Source organism: Quercus lobata, chromosome 6 (assembly GCF_001633185.2).
Source record: "Quercus lobata isolate SW786 chromosome 6, ValleyOak3.0 Primary Assembly, whole genome shotgun sequence".
In the NCBI taxonomy this organism is placed as follows: Eukaryota; Viridiplantae; Streptophyta; class Magnoliopsida; order Fagales; family Fagaceae; genus Quercus; species Quercus lobata.
The window spans coordinates 13795772-13815724 of NC_044909.1; the positions used below are offsets into that span (position 1 = coordinate 13795772).

The 19953-nt window shown below is 38.0% G+C and overlaps 1 protein-coding gene across 1 annotated transcript; it reads right to left on the bottom strand.

Moving 5' to 3' along the window:
* Window positions 1-7101: 7101 nt before the first annotated feature.
* Window positions 7102-7953, bottom strand: LOC115949868. The gene has a single exon (XM_031067135.1). The coding sequence runs from the start codon at window positions 7951-7953 to the stop codon at window positions 7102-7104; it is 852 nt and encodes a 283-aa protein (XP_030922995.1).
* Window positions 7954-19953: the final 12000 nt, after the last annotated feature.

The window sequence follows — 19953 nt, forward strand, 5'->3', positions numbered from 1 at the left end:
TTTTAGTGGCTCTAGTGATAGTAATAATAGTACTAGTAGTGGAAACACCACGGACGAGTATGTGTCCGGCGTCCCTGGGGTACCTTTAGAGGTTCTCCAAGGACTCAAGACGAGGAGTGAGTCTGGATCCCAGGCAGGTACAAGTGCCCCCTCGTCCACAGTTCAGGACAAGGTTGAGGTAGTGTATAGCTGTGCCATAGGAATAGAATCCAAGACGGATGATAGGAGATTAGATTTGCTTAAGAAATGATACCAAATCCCAGACAACCTTTATCCTAGGTTAGCAATTCGTGGGGAGTGGTGTTGTCAACCACGTTTTGGGGTAGGTATTTACGAAGCCTATCTTTTAGGTGGACTTAGGTTACCTTTAAATGCTTTTGCCAGAGAATTACTCACTAAGTTAGGTATAGGTGTTTGTCAACTTAACCCCAATGCGTGGAGGTTAGTCATCTCCATGCAAGTTTTGTGGAGGGAGGTTTTTGAGGGGAACCGTCCTCTGATTGTGGACGAGTTCCTCTACTGTTACAAGCCTTCTGAGATCAATCAATCCCTTGACTTTTATCAATTCACAGCCAGAGGGAAGGATTATAGATTGATCAAGTCCATAGTTTCTTAGGATAGGAATTAGAAGACGGAGTTCTTCTTCGTCTCAGGTTTCTGGGCTGGACGCCCACTCAAGATTTCTCAAGACCCATCTCCTTCCTACACAGGAGAGTTAGGGAACCTTCATCCTGAAGGTGTACTTGTGTTTGTCATTTTACTATGTTGTAATTACCTTTGTAGACGGCTATATAATAATTAAATTTTTTTTTTTTTTTTTTTGCAGGTGTTGGACAACCTCACTTAGGCAGGTTTCATATTGAAAGAATTCAAAAGGTTCGTCTATACACTGATAGGGCTTTCCATTCTTTGGTAAGCCTCCAACGTCTTGCCACCTGGGGTTTGGGTCCCAACCCGTCCAGTGAAGCCCTTGCACACGAGCTCACCATTCGTAGACGTAAGTCCGTATAATTGTTTCCCTTTCTTCCTTTTTTTTTTTTTTTTTTTTTTACACCCTTTTTTTTCAGGAATAGCTACAATGAAGGAAAATAAGGGTAAAGAAGTTGTGAACGAGGCTACTGTCGCTGGGCAAGACACACCTCAGTCTCACTCGTTCGTAGGTGAGAAAAGAAAAAACTTATCACTGGGGGTTGACCTGGGGAATCTTCCCAGTAGGCGCAGGGAGAAAAAGGTCAAACATAAGTCGTCCAAGCCCAAGGACGTTCAACCTGCGCCTATTCTTGCTCATGAGCCTGAAGACATCCAGATCCTTGATTCTGAGCCCAAAGATTCACCCATGCAAGTCCCGTCCACAGTCAAGGCGCCGTCCACGTCTCAGCCTTCTCCCTAAGCACCTCAATACCTCATTGGGAACGAGGATCTGGCTTGGGAAAGATTTAGGATGGCTGTGACTAATGCGGACGTGTCTGCCTGTTATAACATGTTTTTGAAGGACTTCGAGCATTCTGGGGTTCATGATCTTTTCAAGGTATGTATTTTTACTTTTTTTTTTTTTTATTTTGTCTTGTCCTTTTTGATAAGCTTCCTAACTAAACCATGATTCAGGCCATGTCCAAGTTCATTGCTGCGTCCAGGCAAGCAACTGATCTGGACAAGACGAGGGTCTTGTTAAAGAAGAGAATCAAGGAAGTGAAGGACGAAAGCAAACGCTGGGCTGAGGCAGCTGCTAAAGCCAATTAAGGGGCAAAGGAGCTGCAAAATCAGATTGAAGAGCTGAAGACTGATGTTGTGGAGAAGGAAACTCATCTTGATCACTTGCAAAAGAAGAATGACGAGCTGAATGATCTTCTCAAGAAGGCCAAGGAAGACGCAGTTGCAGAGTTCAAGGCGTCCAAGCAGTTCACTGATCTGCTAGATACCAACTATGCAGCTGAGTTTGAGGACTTCAGGATGGACGCCGTGGAGAACTTCCCCAACATTGATTTCAGCTCTATCAAGCTCAATCTTAGTGGTGCTCTTACCAGCTCCCTCCTCCAGATGAGCTCAGAAGATGTTAATGTGGAGGATGATGCTACAACCCAGCCACTTCAGGACGAGCAGAACATAGACGCCCCACCAGCCTGATGCTCTTTTCTTTTTCTTTTTTTAATTTTAAGACTTGATGTAACTTTCTATTTATCTCGTCCTTAGTTTTAGAACAAGTTATCATGTAACTTGAGGGTGTTTGGACGTTGGTCGTCCACCCTTTAAACAATTGTGTTTTCTTTTTTGTTATATCAAGGATGAAAGTTATGCTTTTGTTTTAAAATTTCTACTCGTCCATGAGGGTGATATCTTATGAAGTGCTTGGAACTTTCTACTCGTCTTGGAGAAATCCCAAGTATCAACATCACCCTTCTTCAGACTTCGCCTCTTTTTTGATTATCTCTAATGCAAGACTTTGTATTCGTCCATAAGCTTAATTGCTCTGGAACGTTCTTGGTTAATAAACCAGAACATTGTCTTTGCATGTATCCGTCCATGTGTGGACGTGTAAATCTCACCCGTTGTTTCAGGTGAGCTTTGTGGACGTATTATTGTTCGTCCGTGTGTGGACGTACTATTTTCCATCCTGTCTATTTCAGGGACGGATGTTTTGTGGACGTGCCATTTCAAGGAAAATTTTCTCGTCTACACTTGGGCGTGCATACATTTCCCTTGTTTGTCGAAGTTATATCCCCGCGTCCGGAGAGTTTCCTCGTCTTGGGCTTTTCAGCCTTGTGGTGGATTAGTTCGAACGAAAATAGCATGGAGATTAGGAATTTACACAATACTTTGTACATAACATAAATATTGTTTACAGATAAGGCATATACATATATTTATGCCTTTCTTTTTTATTAAGTACAAGCTCCATAACTTCGTCCATAAACACCACAACATAAATAGTAAAGCCTTAACTTCGTCCACAACACATACATAAATAGTAAAATAGTAGTTCCAAACACAAACAACATTAAATATAAGTAGAATCATAAGTCTGCAGACAAGGTCCAGACTCGTCCATGGCCATACTTCCATCTAGGCTGACTTTTACTGATAGTACCTCCTCAAGTGCTCCACGTTCCAAGGGTGCTCCAGTTTCCTCCCGTCCAAGGCCTCCAAGTAGTAGGATCCTTGCCTTTTACAGTTGATAACTCTATAGGGTCCTTCCCAATTCGGGCCCAATTTCCCATGTGTTGGGTTCTTGGTTGCCAAAGAGACCTTTCTCAGGACGAGATTTCCTATGTTGAAACGTTTTGGTTTCACCATTGCATCATATTGCCTAGCCATGAGGTTCTTGTACTTTATTGTCCTGTATTCTGCGTCTGCCCTTACCTCGTTTACTAGATCAAGGTTCAGACGGAGCTGCTCCTCATTGTCCTTATCTTGATACATCATCACCCTATGATTGGCCATATGTACTTCTGCAGGTATGACTGCTTCGCTTCCATAAGCTAGCTTGAAAGGAGTCTCCCCCGTAGGGGTTCTCACCGTCGTCCTGTAGGCCCATAGAACACCAGGCAACTCCTCTGGCCATACCCTCTTTGCCCCCTCAAGCCGGGTCTTGATGATTTTCAACAAGGATCGGTTTGCCACTTCAGCTTGGCCATTTGCTTGAGGATGAGCGGGTGAGGAATAGTGATTCTGTATTCCAAAGTGTGCGCAGAAGTCCCTAAAGAGTGCGTTGTCAAATTGTCGTCCGTTATCATATGCCAATACCTTGGGCACTCCGAATCTGCATACGATGTTCTTCCACACGAAATGCTTAACATTTTGTTGTGTGATTGTTGCCAACGGTTCAGCTTCCACCCATTTTGTGAAGTAATCGATGCCCACAACTAGAAATTTCATCTGCCTTATGCCCTGAGGAAAGGGACCCAAAATGTCTAGTCCCCATTGTGCAAAAGGCCATGGTGCCATCATCGGGCTGAGGTACTCTGACGGTTGTCTGGGAATGTTGCTAAATCGTTGACATTGGTCGCAGACCTTGACGTACGCTTTAGCATCAGCTTGCATATTTGGCTAGTAATACCCTGCACGAACGACTTTGTAGACAAGGGACCTGGCTCCTGAGTGATTGCCACATGCTCCTTCATGAACTTCCCTCAGTACGTAGTTTGCTTCGTCCGGAGCCAAGCACCTAAGATAAGGTTGAGAAAAACCCCTCTTGTATAACACTTCGTTCAGAAGTACGTATCTAGCCGATCTCACCCTCAGATTCCTTGCTTCGTCTTTCTCTTCTGGTAGCTGTCAGTCTTTCAGGTATGATATAATCGGGGTCATCCAATTTCCTCTATTTTCCACCTGTTGTACTTCCGGAATATCTATGCTTGGCATGTACTGAATTTCATCAGATTCATCAACAGATTCATTTGCTGAGGCTTCTTTCGCTATAGTATCAGCTTCCACGTTTTCCTCCCTCGGGATTTGAACGAATTCAGCTTTTTCAAATCTCTTCATTAGGCGCATCACCCTACTAAGGTATTTCCTCATCTATTCCTCCTTTGCTTCATACATTCCATTTACTTGCCCCATGACCAACTGAGAATCTCCCAGGACGAGTATAGACTTGGCTTCCACAGACTTAGCCAATTCTAGTCCTTTAAGAAGGGCTTCATACTCGACTTCATTGTTAGTTGCTTGGTACTGTAGACGAAACTTATGCCTCAATTTGTCTCCTTCTGGGGATTGTAAAACCACACCAATTCTCCCTGCATACTTTGTAGATGATCCATCCACATGGATGACCCATCTGTCACTGCCTTCTGTCTCATCATGACTTGGGGTAAATTCCGCAATGAAATCTACTAATGCTTGAGCTTTTATGGCATGCCTTGGTTGATATTTGATGTCAAATTCACTGAGTTCGACGGCCCACTGAATCAACCATCCAGCAGCTTCCAGTTTGTTCATCGCCTTCTTGAGTGGATGATCCGTCATGACATTAATAACATGGGCCTGAAAATAGTGCCTCAGCTTCCTGGAAGCGGTGATCAATGCGAAGGCTAACTTCTCCATTTGTGGATACCGTCCTTCCGCTCCCCTCAATGCCTTACATGTATAGTACACGGGTCTTTGTACTTTACCTTCTTCTCTTATCAGTGCTAAACTCACGACATACGGGGTTACCGCCAAGTATAAGTATAATTCCTCTCCCACTACTGATAGACTCAACAATGGAGACTTGGTCAGGTATGCCTTCAGATCCTCAAAAGCTCTCTGACACTCGTCGGTCCATTCGAATGCTTTTCTAAGAACTTTAAAAAATGGCAAACATTTGCCAGTGGCTTTAGAGACAAACCTGTTGAGTGCAGCGACTCGTCCAGTAAGAGATTGGATCTCCTTGGTATTCTGCGGAGGCTTCATGTCCAGTATTGCTTGAATTTTATCAGGATTCGCTTCAATTCCACTGTGGGAGACCATAAAGCCAAGGAATTTCCCTGATGATACTCCGAAAGCACATTTACTAGGATTCAGTTTCATGTAATACTGTCTCAGCGTGTGAAATGTCTCCTGCAAGTCGTCTAGATGCCTCCCTTCGTCCTGGCTCTTTACCAGCATGTCGTCTACGTAGACTTCCACATTCCGCCCAATCTGCTGTCGAAACATGTGATTGACTAATCTCTGATACGTGGCCCCTGCATTCTTTAAGCCGAATGACATCACCTTATAATAGAATAAGCCTTGACTAGTGACAAAGGATGTTTTCTCCTGGTCCGCCTCGTCCATCCTTATTTGATTGTATCCTGAAAAAGCGTTCATGAAACTAAGCAACTTGTGGCCCGCAGTTGAGTCCACCAATTGATCAATGCGTGGCAGCGGATAACTATCTTTCGGGCAAGCCTTGTTCAAGTCAGTAAAATCCACGCACATTCTCCACTTACCATTTGCCTTCTTGACCATTACAACATTTTCCAACCAATCTGGATAGTACACTTCCCAAATAAACCTCGCCCCCATCAGCTTTTGAACTCCGTCTTTGATAGCATCATTTCTCTCAGGGGCAAACACCCTCTTCTTTTGCCGCACTGACTTGGAGGAAGGGCATACATTCAGACGGTGGGTAATGACACTAGGGTCTATTCCCGGCATGTTCTCGTGACTCCATGCAAACACATCAATATTTTTCTTCAAAAAGTGGATGAGGTCCTCCTTAATCTTCTCTTCTAGATCTGCTCCAACCCTGGTACACTTCTCAGGGTTCTCTTCATCCAAGGAAATGTCTTCTAATGCTTCGGTAGGCTCTGCTACCATTCTCCTTTCTTCAATATTCATGGCTTGAATTTGCTCGTCCATGGCCAACATGGCCAAGTAACATTCTCTTGCTGCCAGTTGATCCCCTTGTACCTGCCTTACTCCGTGTTCTGTTGGAAACTTAACTGATAAGTGGTAAGTAGAGGTAACGGCCTTCCAACTATTCAAAGTTGGTCTTCCAATTATGGCGTTATAGGAGAACGGACAATCTACCACAAGGAAGTTCACATCCTTGGTGATTTGTCGTGGGTATGCCCCCACTACCAATGATAAGGAAATAGTAACCACGGGTTGTACCTTCATTCCACCAAAACCTACTAGGGGGGAGTTCACTGGACGGAGCCGGTCTCATCCTAACCTCATTTGTTGAAAAGCTGGATAATACAAAATGTCCGCCGAGCTTCCGTTGTCTACAAGCACCCTTCTAGTTGTGTAGTCAGCAATCATTAAGGTGATGACAAGAGCATCATCATGGGGGTGATGAATTCTCTCAGCGTTTTCGTCCGTGAAAGTGATCGCTGCTTCGTCCGTGGACCTTACTTTCGGTGATCATCTAGAAAGCTGGACACTCTACACTACCTTCAAGTATGCTTTCTTGGACTTGGATGACTGGCCTGTCGAACTTCCCCCTATAATGACTCTTATTTCTCCGAGGGGTGGTCGTGATGATTCTTCCATTTTCCCTTTCATTTTCTCGTCCCTATTATCTCGTCCAAGGAAATTCCTCAGCTTCCCTTGCCTTATGAGATTTTCGATTTGCTGCTTTAAATCGAAACACTCGTCCGTATCATGACCATGATCCCTGTGGAAGCGACAGTACTTGTTTTAATTGCGTTTATTGGGATCTCCCCTCATTTTCTCTGGCCACTTCAAGGAAGGATCATTCTTGATCTGCATAAGGACCTGTTCAAGTGGGATGTTCAAAGAGGTATACTGCTGGTTCCGTGCTGAAGAGCCCAGCTTCTTAATGTCTCGGTCTTTCCTGTCTTCCGTTCGTCCCTTCTTTGGACGAGGGCCTTGCTCTAAGTGGCAACCGGGATTTGAGTCTACTCTCTCAGACCTCTTCCTCTTCTTACCAATGATTGCGTCTTCTGCATTCATAAAATTTTGAGCCGAATGGACAAGTTCTGCCATGGACTGGGGCTCTTTTTCATAGAGTTTGTGAATGAACAAATTCGAATTCACCCCATTATGGAAAGCCGCCAACAAGAGCTTATCATCTGCTTCGTCCACACTCAGGGCTTCTCTGTTGAAACGGGTGATGAACGACCGTAAACTCTCGTTCTCTCCCTGCTCTATGGTCAATAGACTGGACAAGGAACGCTTATGTCTTTGTCCTCCTATGAAGTTGTTAACAAACAGCTTGCTCAACTCTCCAAAAGAACTCACCGAATTCGGGGGTATTTTGCTAAACCAAACTCGTGCTGGGCCCTTGAGGGTAGTAAGGAATGCTCTGCACATTATTTCGTCGGGAACCCCTTGGAGATGCATGGTGGTCTTGAAGGTAGCAATGTGATCGAACGGGTCTTGTGTTCCATCGTACGAATCCAGAGAAGGCATCTTGAACTTCGATGGTAGAGGGTGACCGTTGATGGAAGCCGTAAAGGGGGAATCAGTTCGGTGGACCAGGTCTTCTATAGGATTTGTCCTTCTCATATTCTCTTTCATTTCCTCCATGACTCTTCTCATCTGGTACATCTCTTCCTTCAAATGTGGCACCGCTCGTGAAGTGGTAACTCTTAACTGACTTCCAATCTCAGTGTTCTCTCTGTCATCACGACTCTACATTTGTCCTCCACCCTCACGTTCTTCACGCGTCTGCCTCCTTAGATTAATCTCCATTCTTAATTCTTGGTTTTGGCGAATCAACTCCACCATTGCGGCCGCCATGGATTGTATGTTTTGGACAGATGAAGTCTGCATGGCCAGTGCAGATTGGCAGTCGCAGTGAGGGTTGCTCGAAGCATCTCTGCTTCCCTAACGGCCTGGGCTGGTAGCCCTCGATCTGGTCCGTACCATCAACTTTTTGTCCAAGAGAAGAAAATTGTAAAACAATTTTTTTCCCACAGACGACGCCAACTGATAGCGATCAAGGAATCAGTTAGTCGAACAGCACAGATCATGATGATGTTAAGGGCCTGAAAGATAAGAAATAGAAGATCAAAGGAGATCGGGGTTGGCCGATCAAAATTCCTCCGATGATGAAGTTAGCAATTCTCCTCTTAAAGAAATATATTGTCTGGAAAGAAGAAATACTTAGCCTTTTTTTGTCAGAGATTCATCTCCTTTTATAGGTTTAGGGAACGGTTATCCGTTGGATAACTTCCCCCTATTTCACGGTGTCCGAAGCGTACAATTTGATAACCACTATAGCGGTTATCTTTTCATGTCAAAACTGCCTTGCTCTCGTCCTAAGTGCTGTTTGGACGAGAAATAGTTCACCAGTTAGTACACATCGTCTAGAGGTTTCTCTGGACGACAGTAGTGTAGTCCGCCTTGTGAACTTAGGACGACGTACCTTTTGTATGGATGACATCCATGGACGAGTAAGGAGTTGGCTATTTTTTAGACACCATCAGGGGTATTTTGGGAGTTTTAGTAAAAAATTCATTAAATCTAATTTCATTCCCTCCCATTTCTTCCAATTTGGGGGGAAATAAAAATTTAAGGTTTTAAGGGAATAGAGAGGAATGAGTGTTCCCTCCTACCCATTCCATTCCCTCCATTAAATTCCCAAACAAGGGAAAGGAATAATATTCTAAAATTATTTTTGGCGAAAAACACATTTCAGTCCCTACATTTTCAGCCGATTCCCGTTTTAGTCCCTAAGTTTTTTTTTTACCGCTTTTAGTCCCTCTCCTGAAAAACGGTTCCATTTTTGTCCCTACCGTTACATCATAAACAGATATTGCTGTTGTGGCAAACGGCATGCACTGTTGGCCTGACGTGGCCATTAAAATAATAATAAAAAATGCCACATCAGCATTTAAATTAAAAAAATTAATTTATTAATTTTAACTAAATAAAAAAAATTAAAAACAGAATTAAAAACTAAAAATCATATGAATTGAGATCTAAGTGTGTCTTGAACAAGAACACCAAGAACACAAACTCAAATCCAAGAACACAAACCCAGAAATTTAAAAAAAAAAAAAAAAAAAAAACCATCAAAGCATTAGTTCAAACCCAGATCTCCGCCGATCCAAACCTACGCACACATCACAGCACACAAGCTCAAATCCAAGAACACAAACCCAAATTAAAAAAAAAAAAAAAAAAAAAAAAAAAAAAAAAAAAACCATCAAAGCATTAGTTCAAACCCACTCCGATCTCCGCCGATCCAAACCCACGCACACATCACAGCACACACCCAGTTTCAGTCACGCCCAGATCAACCTAGAAACCCACTGAGAAACCTACCGATCCAAACCCACGCACACATCAATATCAGGTATTTTACTACGTAAAAAAAAAAAAAAAGTCTTTATTGTTTTTTCACATTTCGGAAATGAAATTCAGACCACAGTTCCGATTGAAACTCCGGTGAAATGGTCGGAATTTATTTTTCAGAAGGAAAGAAGTGGAACATACGTGAGGAGAACGTTGGCGAAATCAGAGGGGCAAGTGGCGGAGGAGCTGAGTTTGCAGAGAATGGAAATGACGAGATCGTCCGGCAAGGAATCGAACAAGTCACGCTTTCCAGCGATATCAGAAGAATTCCGGCTTCTTTTCCGGTAACTAACTTGTTCGGCGGCGAAATCTCTCCTTCGCTTCACAACTCTCATGTTCTTATCTTCAACAACTCTAGGGTAACAGAGCCCTCTCCTTGTTCTCATATCTCTCTAACTCTCTCTCTCTCTATCTAAATGAAAAATCTTTTCTTTTTATAACTAGTTTGCGTCTCTCGCTCTCTCTCTCTAAAACGGAGACAGGCTTTTTTTTTTTGTTTGTTTTTTAAATTTTTGGGTTTATGTTCTTGGATTTGAGTTTGTGTTCTTGGTGTTCTTGTTCAAGACACACTTAAATCTCAATTCATATGATTTTTAGTTTTTAATTCTGTTTTTAATTTTTTTTATTTAGTTAAAATTAATAAATTAATTTTTTTAATTTAAATGCTGATGTGACATTTTTTATTATTATTTTAATGGCCACGTCAGGCCAACAGTGCATGCCGTTTGCCACATCAGCAATATCCGTTTATGATGTAACAGTAGGGACAAAAATGGAACCGTTTTTCAGGAGAGGGACTAAAAGCGGTAAAAAAAAAACTTAGGGACTAAAATGGGAATCGGCTGAAAATGTAGGGACCAAAATGTGTTTTTCGCCATTATTTTTTTCATTCATTTCCATTCCCTTTTCTCAAACAATGGCTTAATATTTTGTGAACTTGGGATTCTAAAGCTTTGATAACAAAAGAATTTACATAATGAATAGACATCATACAGGGCAGTGTGGGACAAGCTGTATATCATGAGACAAGTTAAAGTGATCAAGCAAAGACTGAAACTTTCAGACTGTGGAAGGGATGTAAAGTTAAGAAGCAAGAGACACACCCTAGTGTGGAATGATCATGTTATGATGACCTTGTAATCAAAACCTTGTTTGTAATCAAACTCTTTATTTAGAACACTTGTTAGTATGTAGCCTGGTAATCAAAATGCACATTTTAATAAAATTTTGTTCTTTTTTAGATCAATTTTCTTTCTTGTCTACTTCTTCTCCCTGGGATCAAAATTTGATTGTAATGCAACATCAAATTGTTCAACTTGAAACAATTAGTTTATTGTTGATGATGCCTTATACTAGATATATACACTTTCAACAGAACATTAGTTGCATGTTAAAATATTGATAATAGAGTTAGAGACTATGAATTTTGCCTCGGTGTTTTTTACTAATGCTTTACATTTCTTTTTTAGATTTCTTGATGAGTCATAAGAAAAATATGATAAGTACTTGATGTTGTTCTTTTGTGTAATGTGTAATTCTTTTCTTGTAGATGTCCTGTACTAGTGCTGCATCAGGTCAAAAAGGTTTATTTGCAAGTGTTACAAGCTCCAGCCACAAAAATTGATGATGCAAGACATCCCTTAACTCAAGGAAGTGTTGCAAGCAGAGATAAATAGTTGTTCATAGTTTTGAGCAATTTTTTCTAGTTTAGGATTGTGTTTTGTAATCTTTGGGACCTGTTGTGACTAAGTGCTCTAATGGTTGTATATACTTTATATGCCAATTGGTTTGTAGCTTGTACTAGTGTTTCCTGAGTGATGTTATCATGAGCAATTTTGTTTTTAATAAAATTTTCTACAGCTTGTGCAATTTATGCAGATTATGATCCTTCAGTTGTCATTAATCCAAATTTATGCAAATTATGATCCATTGAAAATAAGCTTCAAATTTATGGATCATCGTAACTTCAATTTTAAAAGTAAGAAAATTACAAAACTAGAATGCTTAGTCACAACTTGTACCCCTGTTTTGGCTAAATATAAACAAAGATGTGCTCCTTTGTAATAAACTAGAAAAATTACAAAACAAAAGCACTTAATCTCAACATGTGTTAGATTATAAAACATAATCCTAAACTAGAAAAATGGCTCAACTTTATGAACCATCTCATTCGATCCACTTGCAACACTTCCTTCAGTCAAAGGACCTCCACTTGCAACACTTCCTTGACTCAAGAGACCTCTCGCACTATCAATTTTGTCATTGGAGCCTACATGACTTGATATACTCTCTAGGTGTGATGCCAAAGCAATACTTGCTGGTGAGCCTTCTTGATGTGATGTATAACTTGTAGAAGCTGACTACAAATAAAAAATAAAAAATAAAAAACCAATTACACACTACACATATCACAAGCTTAGCATTAAAATTATCAAATCATGCATCTAAATTATTATTAATATCAAGGTAAAATATATAATTTTAAATATCTTTACCATTAAAAGTTATGTAAAACTAGTAATATTTTCAGAAGTGATATCCTTAGTTTTCTTTTATGTCATGATGTCATGTGCATATATTTCTTGTAAAAATTGTACTTGTTTATCAACAATAATAGTATATTATATTAATGTGCAAAAATATAATAGAATGATGAAAATAAGGATAATTTAGAAGATTACCTCTTGCATTTTTCTTTTCTTTGTTTGCTTCTTTGATGTGTCTTCTTTTGGTTTCGACATCTTCTCTATCCATGATTTTGTCTTATACTTTTTATTACGATAAATCTCTATTTTCTATATCCGTTTTGGTACAATCATAATCGAAGCACAAGATTGATCTTCTTTGTCTACAAAATCAGTGGAAGGCCTAATGATGTTTTCTTCTACATTAGCTTTGCACTTCCTGAGATTATAAAGGCTTTTTTTTTTCTTTTTTTTTTTCAAATCAACAATTGCTAAGCTTAGAATATTATGGCCTTCTTTAGTTTCACATGCCTCATTAACCAATTGAATATGTTTTGGACATAAATCTTGATACTAATCTACATATTCAAGTCAAGTATCCGACTAACTATTATTCAAATCATGCCTACACAAAATGTCAAGTGTCTCAAATTTTTTGCAATTACGAGATAGAGTCTCATCTAATGGATTCCACATGACATCATATTTTGCATATCGATTGAAAACTCCAACCATATAACTATGTATTTGACTCACATTGCATTATAGGATGGAAAGTGTCATTACCTCTTCAACTTCTGTCTAAAATAAATCAAACAACGTAGGCGTGTACATTGTTGCTACTCGGTTAAGCATAGTAGAGCTTTTGAGCTTCAATCTTGGAAATTTATATTTAAAGTTGTATTTTGCATCTAACTCCTTATATCGTTTTTGATTGACAACTCTTTCAAAATGAGTGAAAAAATCTACTATATTTAGATTAGTACACAAGCAATCCTTCAAGTCAGCATTGAAACTCTCATTAAGTTGGGTTGTCTTCATTCTTGTAGTCAAAGTTCTCTTAACATATGCTTGGGCCTATTTTTCCTTCAATTTAAATAGATTAACTAGCCATTTATTTTCACGAACATCGTACTTATCCAACATTTCATTCCAAGCTATAAGAAACTCATCTTCACTATCATACTTATAGATATATGCTAAGATATCATCATTAAATTGAGACTAATTTTTAAGTAAATGACCCAAATGCCTCTCAACATTCTGTCACATATGCCAACTACATGATATGTCTTAGGCATGACTACTTTTATTACAACTGACATTGCTGCATCTTAATTTATGAAAATAGTAATTGGTTTCTTTTCAGACATTGCTTCTCAGAATGTCTCAAATAACCGTACAAAAGATTCAATTGTTTCATCAAACACAAGTGCACCTCCAAATACAATAGTTTCTCTATGGTGATTGAGTCCCAAAAATACTCCAAGTGGTCTTGCATCTCTATTTCTACTATATGTTGTATCAAACGTTTTTACATCACCAAAGTGACTATAGTCAATGATCATTCTTGCATCAGCTCAAAATATATTAGTAATCAACTCTTCACGGTCCAATTGAGTAGCGAAATAATATGAAGGATTTTCCTTAAGTTATTGACTAAAATATCTTCCCAAGCTAGCAGTTTCCTCATGCTCCATGTCTCTTTGTCGCCTAGTGCATATATAGTTTTTACGATCTTGCTTGGTAAAACCAAGATTATCATATGCACTAACTTGCTTACTAAAAAGCTCATAAGATTGCTTTAATCTTAATCCTCATTCATATGCCAAATCAATTTCAATAGCATGAGTTGCAGCCATTTTCCGTTGTGATTGCATCATGGGTATAGTTGATGGGAGGTGGAGATAGTGGTTATGCCCAGTAATAAATTTATTCACATATTTTTTACTATCTCGATTAAGTACAATAACCAAACGTGCTTTGTAACCACATCTTGTTTTTGCTCATGGCTTCTTTATATTCTGATCTCGTTTGTCTTTGCCTCAAACTCCCTCATTCGCATACTAAAATCTCCTTGAAGTAATCACTCCAGTCTTTTTACATTTATTTAAATACTCTTTTTTAATACTAAAACCAGCTTTTCTGCCATATTTATTATAAAAATCATATGAAATCCCATCTGCTTCAAACTCCATCCCTTTAAATGGGATAAATTCCATGGGCACATTAGAAGGAACATGTACTCCCATTAAAACATCTATCATTATCCCTAGAAAAAAAATGACCATAAATTTATTATAAATTTTATCTATCATTTTCGTTTTCAAAACAGAGATGATGTTAAAAAAATCCAGTTGAACAAACATGATATTGTATTATTTTTTTTTTAAAACAAAATATAGGTTTCACTTGAATTTTAAAAACTGAAAATAAAGCTACATTGCATCATTTTGAACAATATGTGAGCAATAAACATGTCCTCTAATATGTCATATGTCATATATTAATAATGACTAATAAACACAAGCATCACTCATCAACCCACATTTGCGTTTAATAAAGATTCAATTTTTATCTCAAAAAAAAATATAGATAAACTCCAAGAATTATCCAACCATTATAAAAATTCAATCTTTATCTCAAAAAATTAAAAATAAAAGTTCAGATAGACTCCAACTGGCATCCAACCACCAAGACAACAATATAAACGTATAAAAATGATCATATATCAAATAAGATAACCATAAACAACTTTTATTGTTATACCTTTGTTTTGGCAAGATAGAAACAGAGACGTGCTTTGTTGTACAAAAGGAAAACAACCTTTGAAATATGTCCCTCCAAAATAATAAAAAATCTAAACCTTTGAATGTGTTCTCTTCAAATAATCAAACATTGACTCTTTGGTTTTCACTTTTCCCTCATAAAACAACTATGACTCTCTCTCTTCTTTCTTTTTGTGTTTTATTTTTTTGTTTTTCAATAGGCTTTGTCTGGTTGAGTTAAAGAGTGCTCTAGTTTAAGTGTTTAACTACAGTTAAGATTGATATTGGGTTAAGTTATGAGTTATCATGCTTTTTACCATAGATTTATCTTAAAAAGATCTTGTCCCTTAACAAGACACTCTTAATTTCAAATAGAAATGAAGAGGATTTGGATTCATAGAGGTACCAAGTCACTTTGCTCCAAGGGCATTGTGGGCACAACACGTGGTTGGCCTTGGGGAGTACGCCTTGGCCGAGTGGACCAGGGCGGATAAAAGGAGTCACCACTTAGTTTTATGGTTTAGAAACCATGTATATAGTGCCCTTACATGGTAGGACTGTTTTACTACCAGAGTATGGGTTTGGAGTTTAGATATAATTTTGGGAAGGTGTTAGGCACCCAAAATCACCTGACCCATGTGTTGGCTTCCACTCATTTAGTCTTATGTCTTAATTTCGTTAAATGCACATTCAAAATTGCATTCTATACTCACACACACTAATATACATCTAGCGATCAACATGGCATCTATCCCACACTCATCCATAGCATAAAACCCAAATATTCATCTAGCAATATATATCCAAAGGCAACAAACACATCACAAGGTTGTAGCATCAACAAGGCATTTAATTAAGCATATTCAATCATTCAAACCTAGCATCATGGTATTCATCAATCAAGGAGACCAATCATCATATTCAAATATGCATGTTCATATTCATATGCATGACGTACCTTCACTGCACCATAACACCTCGGCACCTATGCATCAATGCATGTTCATGTGGTTCATCAAAGTTATAAATCCTAATCATCAATTCAACAATCAAAGCATGTGAAACATGTTATTCTACTAACCCTAATGTTAAACATGTGAAAACTAGATTCAATAAGGCCTAAACATATGATTAAAAAAAAACAAAACAAATAAAAAAAATCAAGAACATAAATATGCATTTTTGGGCACGAGAATGCATACGCATACATAATTATGCGCATGCATACCACCAAGAAACACAATTTTAAAGCAAGCAACAAACAACAATCAAACAAAACCTAGCATGGTTCTAATATATAACCAAACAACCTAAACTAACAACAAAGATAATAAATAAATAAAAACTAAATATAAACAAAAGAAAATTTATTCATAAATATACATTGGATCTAACAACAAATAAGAAATAAGAGCAACATTTAACACATCAAAACATGTTCATCAATATATTCAATCTTTCAATTCATTAATCAAAACATAATGAGACACAACAAATCGAACCCAAACAAATCAAATCATATTTCTAAGAATATATAACACATAAATAAAATTAAGAACAACAAGAACACAAAAATAATCCAAATCATGGAAAAGCCATGAAGAGAGACTCACCTTACTTATGGAACACAACTTAATTGATATTTAACTGGCCCTTAGTGCCTACACAACAAGATTCAATGAGATAATCAAGGGATTCAAAGTCTTCAATGGTCCATTAGTAATCACAACTCAAAAATATAAAAAGATATTCTTGAAAAAGCTTTAGAAAAAATGTTTGAAAAACGTTTCTTGGAATGAAATCAATAGTTTCTATCTTAATGAATAATAGAGAGAGGTTTTGAAAAACCAAAAAAGGTGCTTGGTGGTTGTGTGTCTAGAAAATCAGAGTTAGAAAAGAGTTTTGGAAGATTTTAGATGAAAAATCAACTCTCTCTTGCTAGGATTTGAGTTTGGAGGCATAAGATTGTATTTATATGTTTAAACTAGGATTTTCAGGCTCATTTAGAGGGTTTTGGACGTTCCAAAGGATCTATGAGTCTAGTCCCATCAAAGAGGGAGTCTTTGGCCCCTAATAACTAAAGTTCTGAGATCCTAGAAACCCTAACTCTAACAGCTCTGATGGTCCAACTTCAAAAGCTCATAACTCACTCAATTTAAGTCCAAATTAGGTAAAATTTGTGTTCAAATTGAATCTCAGGATGTCTACTTTCCTATGAAATAAATCTCACTCAAAAATTCTTTGTGGATCAAAAGTTATGGTCAAAATAATGAGCAAACGTTATTTTTTAGCATCATTTTCAAAGCGATTTGAACACTTTTGAGTTGTGATTACTTCCAAGATATCAAAATAACTTCAATTACCTTTTGTAGACATGTCAAGCTCATCATTGGGATTGGAGACTAAAGTTTATTAACCGGGTACAAAATGAGGTGTTTGCAGGCACCCAATAATTTTTCCTAAATTTTGGTCATATTTAATTTTTATTTTTTATTTTTTATTTTTTATTTAGCTTTTGTGTTGAAAACTCCATAGATTTTTAGATTCTTAAACCCAAACTCTATGCACAAAAAACCCCAAATTGCCCCAAACCCTCTACCCCAATGGTCACCCTCCGCACCTTCTTTACCACCGAAACCATGCATCACCAACAAAGCCACAAGTTCTTGGGCCTACGCCTTCACCAGTAGCTAGTGGCACTTTGAGAATCTCTTTTGCAATGTTGTAAGTTCCCAACCCTATACACGCCTTGCTAGATCTCAAATCTCAAATGTCCACTTTCCCAAGGTCATTGTCTTACGCCATAAAACTTTTTTTGTTGGTGGGGGAAGTAGAAGCTTTATTAAGTGGATGAAACTTTTTATTAGGACTGGCGAAGGACTTCGTGATAGATCATTTTATGGGATTTGAAATGATGTTTGCAACTAGTTTCCATGTTGATCTTATTCACGTAGTGCTTCACACGCTAATGGTGAAAGAAGCACAGTTTTCTACTTACTCCTCATTGTTGGATAAGTCCATGGCGTTCGGGTTGGTCACGAATTAGTACCATTTTAGCTCTATTTGCTCTTGGGAGTCGGAGATTGCTTTATGTGGCTTTGTGAGATTTTTGGTCATGTTCCGGTGTTTAATGTACTTGATTGGATATAGGATACTTTAGTACATTTCTTTGTTTTTAAGGATTTTTGTATGGTAATCTCTATCTTATCAGATTCGGTCTATTTGCCTCGAAAGGAAAAGGAAATGAAAGAATAAAGAGGCACGAGAAAGTTTCAAGCAAATGGAGGAAGATGGATTTGTAGTTTTCTTTTCCAAATCCCTTTGCCTCTCTCAAAAATGGTTTTCATAGCCTTCTCCTCCATTAGCATCAACCTTTCTTGGACCTTTTTATTCTTTCATTTATTTTTTCTTTCGATGCAAACCAAATCTAATAAGAACAAGAGATTACCACCCAAAAAATCCACCAAAAAAAAAAAAAAAAAACTTGCACCAAAGTATCCCATGCCGAATCAAGTATACAAAACACTAGAACATGACCAAATAGCTCACAAAACCACATAAAACAATCTCTGATGCATGGAAACAAATAGAGCCTAGTGTATTCATGATAGATCTAAATGTCACGGATTGATCCAGCAACAAGGAGCAAGAAGAAAACTACTTCTTGTTCCATCGTCAGTGTGTCAAGCCCTACATGAATGAGATTAACATTAAAACTAGTTGCAAAAATGTCTTTGTTTTACCCGTCTTAACAAAAAGCTCTGTCCATTTAATTAAGCTTCTACTTCTCCCACTAATGGTAGAAAGTTTTGTGGCGTATGAAAATGACCTTAGGGAAAATGAGTGGCTAATTTTTGAGATTGAGCAAGACTTAGGTATAGTATTTAGGTGTTGTTTCTTAGGTTTCCTTTTTAAGATTTCGCCATGTGAATTTTTTCTTATGGGATGGAAGTGTATTTTTTTAGTTAAGTAGTCACATGGCTGAATCTTAAAAGAAGAACCTAAGGAACAACACTTAAGGTACTGTACCTAAGTTTTGTCATTTGAGATCCAACAAGACATGTACAACTGTGGTTAGTGACTTACGACATTGCATAAGTGGTCCTTGGAGTGCCAACAACTACTGATGAAGGCCCTAGGCTCAGGAACTTATGGCTTTGTTGTTGATGTATGGCTTTGTTGGTACTGGTTGGAGAGAAGGTGTGGTGGGTTGCAAATAATTGGGTGGTGGTGTTACAGTTCAAGGTGTAAGAGGTGGCCATTGGTAGATAGTTTAGGACAATTCAGTGTTTTATGTATAGAGTTTTGGTTTGAAACCCTAAAATTTTATGGAGTTTTGAAACCAAAAGGTAAATTAAAAAAAATCAAATAGACTCGACTAGAATTTATATATAATCTCAAGAAAAACTTGATGGGAAAGATCTTTGAGAATTTACTATTTTTTTTTCTTTCATTTTCTACATTTTTTTTTTTAAATTTTGAAAAAAAAAATCAGAAAAAGTTTTTTGAATTTTAAATATTCAAAAATACCAAAACGGTTTCAGGACACTTTTAATGGCAACTCCTCTGATGAAAGTAGATGGAGTGACTGAATTGAATAAAATTAAAAGTTAAAGAACTGAATTGAATGAAATTGAAGATACATCATTGAATTGAATTTTGGTCAAAATTAGAGGGAGCAACTTATAATTTAGCCTTAAAGTATTGTGGTTGAAAGCTCGAATTTGTGTGAAAACACAAAAGCTATTTAGACCCCAAAATTAAAATTATGACTCGGTTGATTTTTATTCTAACTTAAACTAAGTGCAGAATAGAGTAAATGCGAATGGATAAACAATATAACTATTCTAAGCCATATTCATCAAATCACAGTAGTAAAATAAAAGCTAAAAGAGTAGGGAAGAAGAATGGAAACACAAGATAATACGCCGATGTGTTATTGAAGAGGAAACTGAAAAATTCAGTGAAAAACCTCTCCACCGCCCTCTAAGAGG

Bases quoted from the DNA above. Each gene is read 5' to 3' on its own strand.
- LOC115949868 (XM_031067135.1), bottom strand. From the start codon at position 7,953: ATGGAGGAAATGAAAGAGAATATGAGAAGGACAAATCCTATAGAAGAC.